Here is a 12,467-nt window from a genome sequence, read left to right on the forward strand (position 1 = left end):
TGTTAATAACCCACTGTTTTACATTTGGTACATCTGTGTCTGCTAATACAGTTAGGTTTCTCACTTTTCTGCTTGTTTGTTCAGTCTGGATTAAAATTAGACTTTGAAAATAAAATTTAAATAGTTTTGTTTCCTCTAAGTTTTTGGAGTGATATCCTGATATTAAAGAATATCTGTTGAACTTTTATGTGGCACTGTAAAAGGGTTTGAAATCAAACTATACTAGGAGAGGAGATATTCTGTTCAGTGTGTGTGTTATTTAGTTCAATAACAAGTCTACTTGGGAAAATTAACAAATGTAAAATATCTTTTAGATTCCTTATTGTAAAAGGGAAGTATATACATAGTTGGGGTTTTTGGAACTTGTAGTAGGATTCTCTTTTTCAGAATGGCTGGCTCCTGCGACATGGTAGATAATTACCTTCATCTGCAGTTCTCCAAGGACTGTGCTCAGTGTAAATCTTGGGGATGGGGAAAAGGGTGTAAGGAAGGGGCAGTACATTAGACCGGGGACCAAGTACATCATAGCTGAGTATGCTATAAACTTCTAGCAGTTGCTCTGTGAATAACCGTCCAGCTTTGTCCACTAGCTCATTGTCACTCACCACTGCTATACTCAACAGGTACCAATAGGCCCTGGTTCAGTTCCAGTGTGTTCCAGTTAACTAGTGCTGCCTAAAAAACCACCCAAACTTAGTGTCTTCAAACAATAAGCATCTTATTCTCATGAGTTCTTTGGTTCAGTGATTTGGATGGTGCACAATAGGGATAGTTGTGGGTTTGTGTTTTGTTTGTTTGTTTTCTATTCTGCAATGTTTGAGGCCTCAACCAGGAAAACTAAGGGCTGGAGGCAGTTCCAACAGCCGGGGGCTGTAATCATCTTGAGTCTTCTTCACTCACATGGCTGATGACTGGGCTGAGATGAGTTGAAGATATCACTTGGCCAGACCCATCTACACGTGGCCTGGACTTTTCACAAACATGGCAGCTGGATTTTGAGAGGGGGCATTGTAGAAGACCTAGGAAGAAGCTGCATCTGGAAGGTGTACACAGCATTTTTTCCATTACAGTCTTGGTTCTAAGTGAGTCATTAAAGCCATATCAGATAGGAGGCCGTTAAGAAATGTGCGGACATGTTTTAAACTGCAACAGTATATCATGAAGAGCTGGCCAGCGCTGTAATTGTTGGCCTTTAGAATTGCTGTATCTTCAACAGAAATATGGGTCCTAAGATCTTGTAGGTCTCCAGTGAGCAAGGACACAAAAGTGCTAATGAATGTCCTAGGCTTCTGTTCTGGTAACAAAGCACAAGTATTGGTTTGTACCAGCAAAATCTGGCTCTTGTGTCGTCAACTCTGACCTTATGTCTTTGTTTTCAGTGCCCTTCCAGCCAAAGACTACCAGGAACACACATGTATCTGAACAGGTTGGATTTAGTACTTTTGCAGTAAAGCAGAATACACACCAAGGGGAACTGTAGGGCGTGTCAGTGACAGAGTGTTTAGAACCCATCATGGGGTTTGGGCTTTGGTTGAATAATTTGGGAGAGGGCCTAAGAAACTGGAGTTTCACTCTACATTGGATATGGTCAGAAAGGGGCAATTCAATGACTAGGTATTTCATGAACTATAGGACCGGTGGATATGGAGGAGGTTCTCATTTAAGAAAAAAATCACACTTAGCAAGAGAAGATGATACTTGGTATGAAAGAGTAAAAAGTTGTTCAGGACTGAAGGACTGAAAATCTGCTCTCACTGAAATAAAAGTACCCTTGCTGTTAATCAGTCTGGGAGGACAGACACAGATAAAGCCAGCTACAAAGTTAACAGGACACATTTTCCCCAAAGTCATGCAATTTTAACTGCCACCATGACCCTTTGCATGGCCACTGCTTTGTTACCAATGCTGTCTTCAGACCTGCTTTGCTATCCCACCCATCTATTCCTGGGGACACCCAATTGCTAAATAGTCCTCCCCTCATGACAGCCCCACATCCCTAATTAATCCCTGCTTCTAATCCTTCAGAAACAACATCCAACACAGAACCAGTATCCCTTCCCTCTGAACTTGCTCAGAATCCTTCAGCAGGAGTCCACATCTTACCAGTCGGTGCCCTCTTCCTCCTGCTGTAGCACGCCATTTGTTTTTTTCTCTGGAGTTTGCTCCCTTGCTTACAAGTCCCTATTTTAAGAGCCTGCTGGCTTGAGCCTGGTGATCTTTGGCTGACTAGACTTTGGTATACGTAAATAATTTGAGGTCACGTATACTGCTACTGTGTTGTCAGCCTGGCAAAGCACCAACCCTGGATGGACCTGCTTCACCCAGGCAGCTGGAGGCCATGTTTTCTGGTAGGTTAGTGCCAGTGTAAATTCATAACCGCCACCTAGGCTGTCAGCACTGCCAGCGATCTGTGTTTATTACCTTGTTTATCTCAAATTCTCCACTCAATTTGCTCCTCATCCCCTAAGGACTTGCTTCACAGAAGAAATTGGGCAGATGTATACAAATGCATCTGCGTTCACTTCATTTTTCCTCTTGTACAGGATGTATCCCTCCTCTTAAAGGCCAAGTATTCCACATGTGCCCAAAACCTGTGCCCTCTGACTCATGAACTCTCTTGTTACTTAGTCTGTATTTTTTTTTTTTTAACCTCTTTGCATGAGCTGTCAAACATGTCATTCTTCTTGAGAGAAATCTGGCCCTTAACGTTTCTCTCCCAACTACAGTTCTATGCTTTCTAGTGAGATTTTTCAAATATCCCATTTTCTTCTACTTCCTATTTGCCCTTCAAACACATAGCTTCTGCTGCCACTACATACAACAGCCCTTGCTGATTACATTTATGCCACTAAATCAAGTAGATACTTGATTCTTTAGCTTGTTCTCTAGGCAATATCTGACACAAGTGACACCAAAATTGAAAACCTCTAGGCACCTGGAATAGAATAACCTTTCTGGCTTTATGTGGTTCCCCAGTGTTTGTGGGATTCTCTTCCCTTAGCTAATCTATTGAGTATTGGTGTTCCTCAAAGCCCACTCCTAAACATTTTCTTCTGTCACTGTATCTTTGGGCTATTTAATCCTCTCTTAAAGCTTCAGTTAGCAGCTATCAACACTGACTTCCAGATTGGTTTGTTTCTACACTTTTTGCTAACTTGCCATGTCCACTAGGATGACTCACAAACTTTAAGTCATGCTATTCCCTAAACTTTGTTTTCTTGCATCCCTCTTACTGATGGCACTGCTACCTATCCACTTGCTCCAACAGAACTGCTGGAACTGTTTTCAATGCCTGTTCAGTCATCCCCAAGACTATAGAATTGATCTAAGTATTTCTTGGAGCTGTGCTCTCCAGACTCCTGGTCTAATCTTGAGTCTGAAATGCCATCTTTCCTGTTGCTTTTTCAGACTATTGGGCTCCCCACATCTGTTCCTACATCCTACAATCCATTCTCTACCCAGCTGTTCCAGGTATCTTTCTAAAGTACAAATAGCATCATAAAACCCCCTTGTAGTAGACGGTTAACAAATAGGAGGTTCTTAGTCATTAGAGGGGAAAAAAGGTGGGAACAGGATAGGACCTAAGTACTGTGTGATACAAATTGATGTTACTGGTCAATGAAAACATGGCATCTGAAGGTCCCCTTATTATACTTTACATAAGCTTGAAGTCAATTTGCTTATCAGACTTTCAAAAATGGAGATGAATGTAAGGAGTTAGATTTCTCCCCATTCCTTGCTGTTGCCACTTTTGCTTAAAGCCCTTGTAATAGTTTACCATTGCCTTTTTTTTTTTTTTTAAATGTCTATTTCTGAGAGGGAGAGAGAGAATCCCAAGCAGGCCCCACACTGCCAGTGCAGAGTCAGACTTGGGGCTCAAACCACAAACCATAAGAGTCGGACCCTTAACTAAGGCATTCAGGCACCCCTACCATTGCCTTTAAGATAGAATCCATAATTCATAAAACCATAATGATCTAGCCCTTACTTATCTCTATCACCCCCTTCAGGCTTTCTCTCCCCTAAAAGCCTCTCTCTATAACCGTTCTTAAACCAAACTAGCTTTTTAAGGGTCAAGATCTTTCCTTTGGACCTCAGGGCCCTGTGTTACCTCTGTTTGAAACAGTTTCACCCCCACAGTACCTGGCTAAACCTACCTACCCTTTGGATTTCACTGGAAATACTTCCTCAGCCTCAGGTCTGTCCACTACATGCTCTCACAGACCTCTGTATTCTATTTTAGGAACGCTTACTACAACTGTGATCAAATTACTGTCTACTCCTTTCTTTCCAGTTCATCTCCAGTCCTCATCTTCTACCCTGGGTCTCACTCCCTGCCTTATTTCTAAGGTGCCCAGCACATAGTAGGTTCCCCATAAATAATGACAATAAATTTATCGGACACATCTACTTGCTACTTAGGAAAAACGCGCAGATACATAGTTGAAAGATATTTTCTGACACCAAATTAGAAAAAGAAGAGGTCTCTTTGACCCAAGTTTTTTCGGTTTTGTTTTTTGTTTTTTACAGCTTTATTAAGGTATCATTTTTGTTTAGATTAAATAAGCGTTAGTCCACTAAAATCCACCCATGTGGTTAGCTCTTGGCTGAGCTAATCAGATGTTGGTCCTCACGGGAGCAGTCACAACCAGGTGCGGCGGGTACCAACCTTTGAGTATCGGAAGTAAAGATCAAAGAGGAAGCAACCACATTCAGGACTGGGAACGCCCACCTCCCCTACTTCCGGTCTCGTCCTTTGCTGGGCGCTCGACGGATTGGCCCCCGGAGCAGAGGGCGTGCTTGGGCGGGACTTCCGGTCTTTTGGAGAGGAAAGACGCTTCCGCGGGTTGAGGGAAGATTTGAACTGCTGATTTCCTGTGTTTATTTTGCGGGGTGGTGGTTGGCGTTTCAGCTTCTCTCCCGCTACTGACTTGACGAACGTCTCGGCTAAAAATATTCTCCCTGTGGCCTTATTCCTCTGCGCTTGTCACTGTTTTCTCTCATCAAGAAACATAACTTGTTGGTAATTTGTCAGATTCATGAAATATCCATCGAGAAGCAGTCGTGGGCAGACTTCAAGCATTTTGGCAAATTAAAGCACAGGGGCCGTTGATTGGCCTTATTTCCGCGACTTTTCATCTCAGAATTGCCGTGTTGAGTCCAAGACGTTGGTGGTTGTTTTGGTGAGGCTTTTTCTGTAACTACATATTGCCATTTTGAAAAATGAGGTCCAATTGATGTCAAGTACAGACTTGTCAAGTACGGAGATTGTTAAATATACTGTGACGTAATGTACTGGGTGGTGAAAACAAACAGGAATAAGACGGTAAAGATGAAGCTGAAATGTGGGTTGGAGCCGGATTATGTTTTTTTATGATAGGCTGGGAACTTTAAATATTCCACTGTTTCTTGTGTATGCTTGTTATTTAAATAAATAACAACTATATCTCTAACTTTTTTTTTTTTTTAATTAAAAACTTGGCCAAAACATAGAGATCTTTTCCCATTCGGCAATTTTTATTTTTTTCTGAAATAGCATCTGAGATATATATATGTATATATATATATATATATATATATATATATATACACACACACACACATATATATTTCTATTTTTTTCTGAAATAGCAAGTAGACATCTGAGATATATATTTCTATTTATATGTATTAACTATATTTCTATATATATGTTTACATATATGCAGTATAAATACATGTATTGTTATGAATATTGCTCGCTAAACGAACAAGTATGTAATCAAGTGTTGTAAAATGGTTGGTATGGTCTGGATAGTGGAAAGTTTGCTATAACAGCAATACTGGAAATGGATTGGAGAGGGAAGAAACTGGAAGAAGGTCCCAGATAGTTGCAGAAATGAAGGGGAAAGTTGATGAACTGAAATGGAAAAGGAGCCGGGTTCATAAAAGAAATCTACCAAATCAACAAGACATGTTACAGGGCTGTGGAGAGAAATATTGCTAACATTGAGATGCCATTAACTTAAATTGCAAATTCAGGAGGAACAAGAATTTTGAAATTCACTTGCTTATTCTTTCATCATTAAATAAATATTTATTGCACCCTTAGTATTTGCCAACTATTGTTTTAAATGCCAGGGATACAATGGTGAGTAAGACAGATGAGGCCTGGTTTGATTGAGTTTATACCCTGGTGGGCAAAGTCAAAAAGCGATCAAATGAATAGAATCAGTTTTGATAGTGATAGATGCTATGAGTAAGAAAGATGAAATGGATAAAAAGTGATTGGGAGATGACTGGGAACAATAAAGTCAGGCCTTTGAGGAAGTGATATTTAAGCTTAAAAGACAAAGAGCCAGCCATGTGATAAGCCAGGGGAAGGACAGGCTAAGCCGAAAGAACAGTGCAAAGGTTCTGATATAGGAAACATCCTGTTTTAAAAACATTAAAAAGGCCAGTGTAGCTAAAGTGTCCTGAGCAAAGAGAGAGTTATGAGATGACATTTGGAGAGGAAGATGGGGCCACGTTATGTGGCTGTTATAGGCCATGGTTAGGAATGTCATGTAAGTGCAGAATGGTAGATTGTGAGCCAGCATGTGATAGATCTCATTTTTATTTTAAAAGATCTCTGTGGCTATTGTATGTAGCCTGGACTTGAGGGAGGTAAGAATGAAAGTGAAATTAGGGGACGTTGCAGAAGTTGCTTTGGTGGGAGTGATTATGTTCCATTTTGGTCATGTGGATTGAGTTTGATTAATTTAGTCATGTGGATTGAGTGGAACATGAAGAGAGAGGTCTATCAGGCAGCTGGAAGCACTGGGAGGGATCTGGTGGATTTGGAAGTTCTCTAGAGAGAAGAAATAAAATTGTGTGGCTCTCCTCAGGAGAGACCATATGGTTTAATGTTTACTTATATTCTGACATATTCTACAGAAGATTATAGGCCAGTCATATGTAGCCGATTACATACATTGAAAGGGGGTAAGACTCTTTAAAAAAAAATTTTTTTTTAACGTTTATTTATTTTCGAGACAGAGAGAGACAGAGCATGAATGGGGGAGGGTCAGAGAGAGAGGGAGACACAGAATCTGAAACAGGCTCCAGGCTCTGAGCTGTCAGCACAGAGCCCGACGCGGGGCTCGAACTCACGGACCGCGAGATCATGACCTGAGCCGAAGTCGGCTGCTTAACCGACTGAGCCACCCAGGTGCCCCAAGACTCTTTTAAAAACCAAGGGTGGATGTAAAAGCAACACGGGTGTATATAGTAAGAAGAGATGAAATGGGGACTGAGGTCAGGTCTCGAATCCTTGATTTAAGAGAATGGTGAAAAGGAATGATTAAACTAAGAACAGAGGTAGGGGTGCCTGGTTGCCTCAGTCAGTAGAGCATGTGACTCTTGACCTCAGGATCATGAGTTCAAGCCCCACGTCAGGTGGGGAGCCTACTTGAAACAAAAAAATCAAAAACAGGTAGATGTGGTGGGGTAAACCATGGCACTCCCCCCCCCCCCCACTTTTTTTAAAAAAGTAAAAAGGCAGAGGAACACAATTCGGTGCAGAGAAAGGTAGATAACACTATCACAGTGACCAGTTTAGTAGGATGAAGACTGAAGTTACTGGGTGCAGGGAGACATCGGTGACAGTTCTGAATCAGTGCAACAATTCCAGCACGAAGGTGGAAGGAAACTGGATTGCAATGGATTGAAGATGGATGGGAGTGAAAGTAGATAATGAGTGGATACTTTACTTGAGTTTTTTGGTAGGAAAAAGGTAAACTGAGGAATGTTACTTTTTTCTGTCAGGTGAAAGTTGATCACCTGAGTGGCAAAAGATAATGTTCTAGAAGGGGTTGGGTTAGTGTTTAGAAAGGAAAGTCTTAAAAAGAATGATGTCCTAGAGGGAGGTGGGTAAGTGTCAGAGAAGATGGGGTTGGTGTTAGAAAGGAATCATAAGATTTATTGAACTCAACATTGCAATACTGGGACTGGCAAATGTGTTCCCTTGTTTAATCCTTGCAACAATCCTGTTACTGTCCCTCATGTTACAAATAAGGGAAACAGACAACTTGAGGCATTTAACTAGTCTAGTAAATTGTAGAGTATGAATGGAACCCAACCCTCTAATTCCCCTTCAGTCATCCCTATATGGAAAGCATAGGTGATGACACATTCTAAAGGTAGGGAAAAAGAAATTGAATTCAGTGAAGTAAGAATGAGTCTAAGACACTCTATGATTAATTAACTTGCTCAGTAGTGACATGGAACTTCTTCCTTAATGTCAGACTAGGGACAAAAATCCAGGTATTGGGATTTCTTTTTCAGTACTCTTTTTTTTTAGGCCTGATAGTTTTGGCCTGCCTTTTGCATGCATTACAAATGATTTGCTGTATTCTTATGCAAACGTGGAATTTCCTTTTATTTGAAATTAGTTACTGAGCATAGAATTTACAGAATTTAAGCTTCAGGAGAACTAAAGCTATTGAAATTGTAAAGGCAGTTATAACTAGGTGGGCTTTCTTCTCCCTCTAGGTTATCTTCCCACCCTGGAGTAAAGCTCTAGGGGGTAAGGCATTCTGTTAAGGTTGTTAATTTCAGATCATTTAAAAGTATGTAGTAAAGTAATCACTTTTCCCCCCCAAAAAATAAATGCAACAAAAATATGTTTTGTTTATGTTCTTAGAAAATGCATTCACTTTTTATGATAGAACTTTTGTACATTAAGGGAACAATTTGTGCTACCCTGTTTCCTATTCAGTCTTCTCCTTGGAAGGACATTTTATCCGTAGTCATAGTAATGGCAGCTGAAGTGCAAATGGTACTTTATGAAGATGATTCCGTGCAAGTGCAATATGCTGATGGCTCCAGACTACAGCTTTCTCCTTGTGGCTCTGAATTTTTATTTGAAAAGGCACCTCCTGTTTCAGCACATCCTTTAGAACGACCAGAAAGAATTCGTCAAAGGACACATTTTGTTATCAGCACTTACCGAGTAAGTAATGGCTTAAAAACAACTCTTTTTGGTACCAGAATATTGGTGAGGTAGCTAGAATATGGAAAGTAATTAGTATTCTAGATTACTGTCGCTCTGAATTGATTTTCAAATTATTTTACATTTTTTGAAGGTTATGTTTTGTATTTCTTTCTGTAGGAGCAACTACAGCGAGCCCTAGATTTTCGAAATTCTTTTGCTACTTGCCCTTTTTTATCTGAAAGCATCATACCTTCTGAAAGAAAAAAGGTAATTTTTTAAAGCTTTTTTGTAAGTAATATTTGAGGACAAGTAATTAGAAACAGGTAGTTTAATTTTTTTCTTCATGACACTTGGGAATACACACTGCTGTAGAATGCGTAGGCCTATATTATTCACCAGACTACGATGTTCTGATATGATATATATATATATATATATGTATATATTTCCATATATATTTTATATTTACATATATGTGTATATGTATATATATATATATATTTTTTTTTTTTTTAAATAAAGTTTATTTACTTAGAGCATGAGTAGGAGAGGGGCAGAGAGAAAGGGAGAGAATCCCAAGCAGGCTTCATGTGTCAGCACAGAGCCTGATGCAGGGCTTGAATTCACGAACTGTGAGACCATGACCTGAGCCAAAATCAAGAGTCGGATGCCCAACCACTGAGCCACCCAGGCACCCTGATATGTTATGTACTGATTGAGACCCAGAAGATGCATAGTTCATCTTCCTGACCTTTTCTTTGTAGCCAAAGATTATACTCAGAATTTTTCAGATTAATGACTTTTTATTTTATATTCATATTTTTCTGTTACTAGCAAGGATTTTAGCCTTCTTCCTTTCACATCTGGGTATGAATTAATTTACCGGAACACTGGACGTTTTATTTTTATTTTTTATTTAAGGAAACTCTACACCCAGCATAGGGCTCAAACTCACAACCCCAAGCTCAAGAGTTGCATGCTCTACTGACTGAGCCAGCCAGACGCCTCCAGGTTGATGACTTTTTGATTCTCAGAGGTGTCAAAATTAAGAAATTATGTGGCTGTTTTCAGTAGTTTATGTGCAGTTCATGTGTAATAGAGATGTGTATATTTGTAGGTATACATATTTTATTTTTTTGCTTATGTTCTATTTTGAACTTTTTTTAATGTTTATTTTTGAGAGAGAGACAGAGAGACAGAGCTTGAGCAGGGGAGGGGCAGAGAGAGAGAGGTAGACACAGAATCTGAAGCGGGCTCCAGGCTCTGCTCTGTCAGCACAGAGCCCAACGTGGGGGTCAAACTCACAAATCACGAGATCGTGACCTGAGCCGAAGTTGGACACTTAACCAACTGAGCCACCCAGGTGCCCCTGAACTTTTACGAATAATAATAATGATAGCTGTCATTTATTGAGGATTTACTATGTGTAAAGAAATAGGAATGATGTTAAAAATATTTAATAACACCAGTATGGCATGGGTCTCTGATAAGCAAAGTGGGTATTTAGCCAGTCAGAATAGGTATATTGGCTGGATATTATCCCCTTTATATAGCTGAGGGAACTAAATCTCAGAGAGTTTACCTAACCTTGTTCATGGACATTTTCTAAGAGGTAGTCAGGATTTGAATCCAGTCTGTTTGAAGACTGTCTTCTTTTTTTTTTTTTTAAGACTATATCTTTTAATTACTTTCCACTACTCGATAATGACAAAGGAGCCAAGAAAAATCGTAAGCTATAATTTAGTGTATAAGGCTATTTTCCCACTATCTTTTGAGTAACTTTATTTGTTGAAACTGCAGTTTGCTGCTGATAGGGTTATTAGATAATCTAATTCTAGAAGAGAGAACTCTCTTAACTGACCACCCTTACAAGCCAGTTTTGCCATCAGTGAATACTGTACTAACATCTGTACATATAAATAGCACTGTAGGTTTAAGAGGCTTTCTTTTCTAAATTTAAAGTTTTATATAAATGAAAGCTGAAATGTTTACCTGTTCGCAAAATTAATTGGCTGAAAGACCGTTATGTGACACTGGCTGGTTTTATCTTATATGGAGAGATGCCATAGTTACTGGCTCCTGTCATGAGTCTGTGCTATTGGTCAGGATCAGTTTACTTTTGAGTAATTCAGTTTTTAAAAATGTTGCTTTTTTTAGGGGCACCTGGGTGGCTCAGTTAAGCGTCTGACTTCAGCTCAGGTCGTGATCTCACAGTCCGTGGGTTTGAGCCCCGCGTCAGGCTCTTTGCTGACAGTTCAGAGCCTGGAGCCTGCTTTGGATTCTGTGTCTCCCCTCTCTCTGCCCCTCCCATGCTCATGCTCTCTCTCTGTCTCTCAATAATAAATAAACGTTAAAAAAAAATGTTGCTTTTTAAACAACCTAGAATTTTTTGTTTAACTTAATTAATTATTATTTTTTTTTTAATGTTTATTTATTTATTTTGAGAGAGAACAAGCTGGAGAGAGGCAGAGAGAGGCAGAGTGAGAAGAATCCCAAGCAGGCTTCATGCTGTCAGCCCAGAGCCTGACATGGGGCTCGAACTCACAAACTATGAGATCATGACCTGAGCCAAAATCAAGAGTTAGACACTTAACCAACTGAGCCACCCATGTGCCCCGCTACCTAGAATTTATTTTAGCGTATGGTATGCTAGGTGCTATCTAGGATAGATAGTCTTATTTAGTGTATTTGCTAACCCTTTGAGAGTACCATTTATTTTTATTTTTTTAAGTTTATTTATTTGAGGGAGAGAGAGAAGGAGGGAGCTTGTGCGTGCTTTGGGGAGAGGCAGAGAGAGAATCCCAGCAATCTTTGTGCTGTCAGAGCAGAGCCTGAAGTGGGGCTTGAACTCATGAACCATGAGATCATGACCTGAGCCGAAATTAAGAGTCAGACGCTTAACTGACTGAGCCACCCAGGTCCTCTCTAGTACCATTTATTAAATAAATCATTCTCCCTTTCCCTCCTTGTTCTGAAAGGTTATGTTATTACATGTAGCATCTTAAGATGTGGTTGATTCTGTTTCCATATTACCTGAGTTGCTCTGTCAGTCATCCCATACTAATCATTTAAGTTATGATTGCTTTTAATATAGTATTGTTTGTAGTGTTGTTTGTACATGGTAGTTAGTGCTGGTCTTCCCTCAGTATTCTTTTTCAGAGTAGGCATTTGAGAAGGGTTGAAAATCTTTTTATCTCTGATTCATTGAACATTTTAAACAAAAATGTCTAACGCTAAATATAGTCAGGATAACTTTTTTATTTTTCTTCTCATTCTTTTTAAAAAATATCGATCGATTGATTGATTGATTGATTGAGAGAAAGAGTGCACACACGTGAGCATGGGAGGGACAGAGAGGGAGAGAGAGAATCCCAAGCAGGCTCCACAAACCCGTTGTAGGGCTCTAGCTCACAAACTGTGAGATCATGACCTGAGCTGAAATCGAGAGTTAGATGCTTAACTGACCAAGCCACTGACAGGCACTCCTTTTCTCTCTCTCTCTCTTTTTTTTTAA

General features: G+C 39.8%; 1 protein-coding gene across 2 annotated transcripts in view; it reads left to right on the top strand.

The window, feature by feature from the left end:
* Positions 1-4,514: 4,514 nt before the first annotated feature.
* The window catches only part of CA1H5orf34 (chromosome A1 C5orf34 homolog), a 31,645-nt gene continuing 23,692 nt past the window's right edge, over positions 4,515-12,467 (top strand). The window contains exons 1-3 of one of the 2 annotated variants that reach the window (XM_047849972.1): positions 4,515-5,345; positions 8,738-8,971; positions 9,131-9,220. In XM_047849972.1, the coding sequence (XP_047705928.1) occupies positions 8,777-8,971; positions 9,131-9,220 (285 nt within the window). In that variant the 5' untranslated portion in view covers positions 4,515-5,345; positions 8,738-8,776. The remainder of the gene's footprint in view (positions 5,346-8,737; positions 8,972-9,130; positions 9,221-12,467) is intronic. The other variant, XM_047849966.1, reaches the window with a different exon arrangement.

The sequence above is a fragment of the Prionailurus viverrinus genome, chromosome A1 (genome assembly GCF_022837055.1).
Source record: "Prionailurus viverrinus isolate Anna chromosome A1, UM_Priviv_1.0, whole genome shotgun sequence".
Lineage (NCBI taxonomy): Eukaryota > Metazoa > Chordata > Mammalia > Carnivora > Felidae > Prionailurus > Prionailurus viverrinus.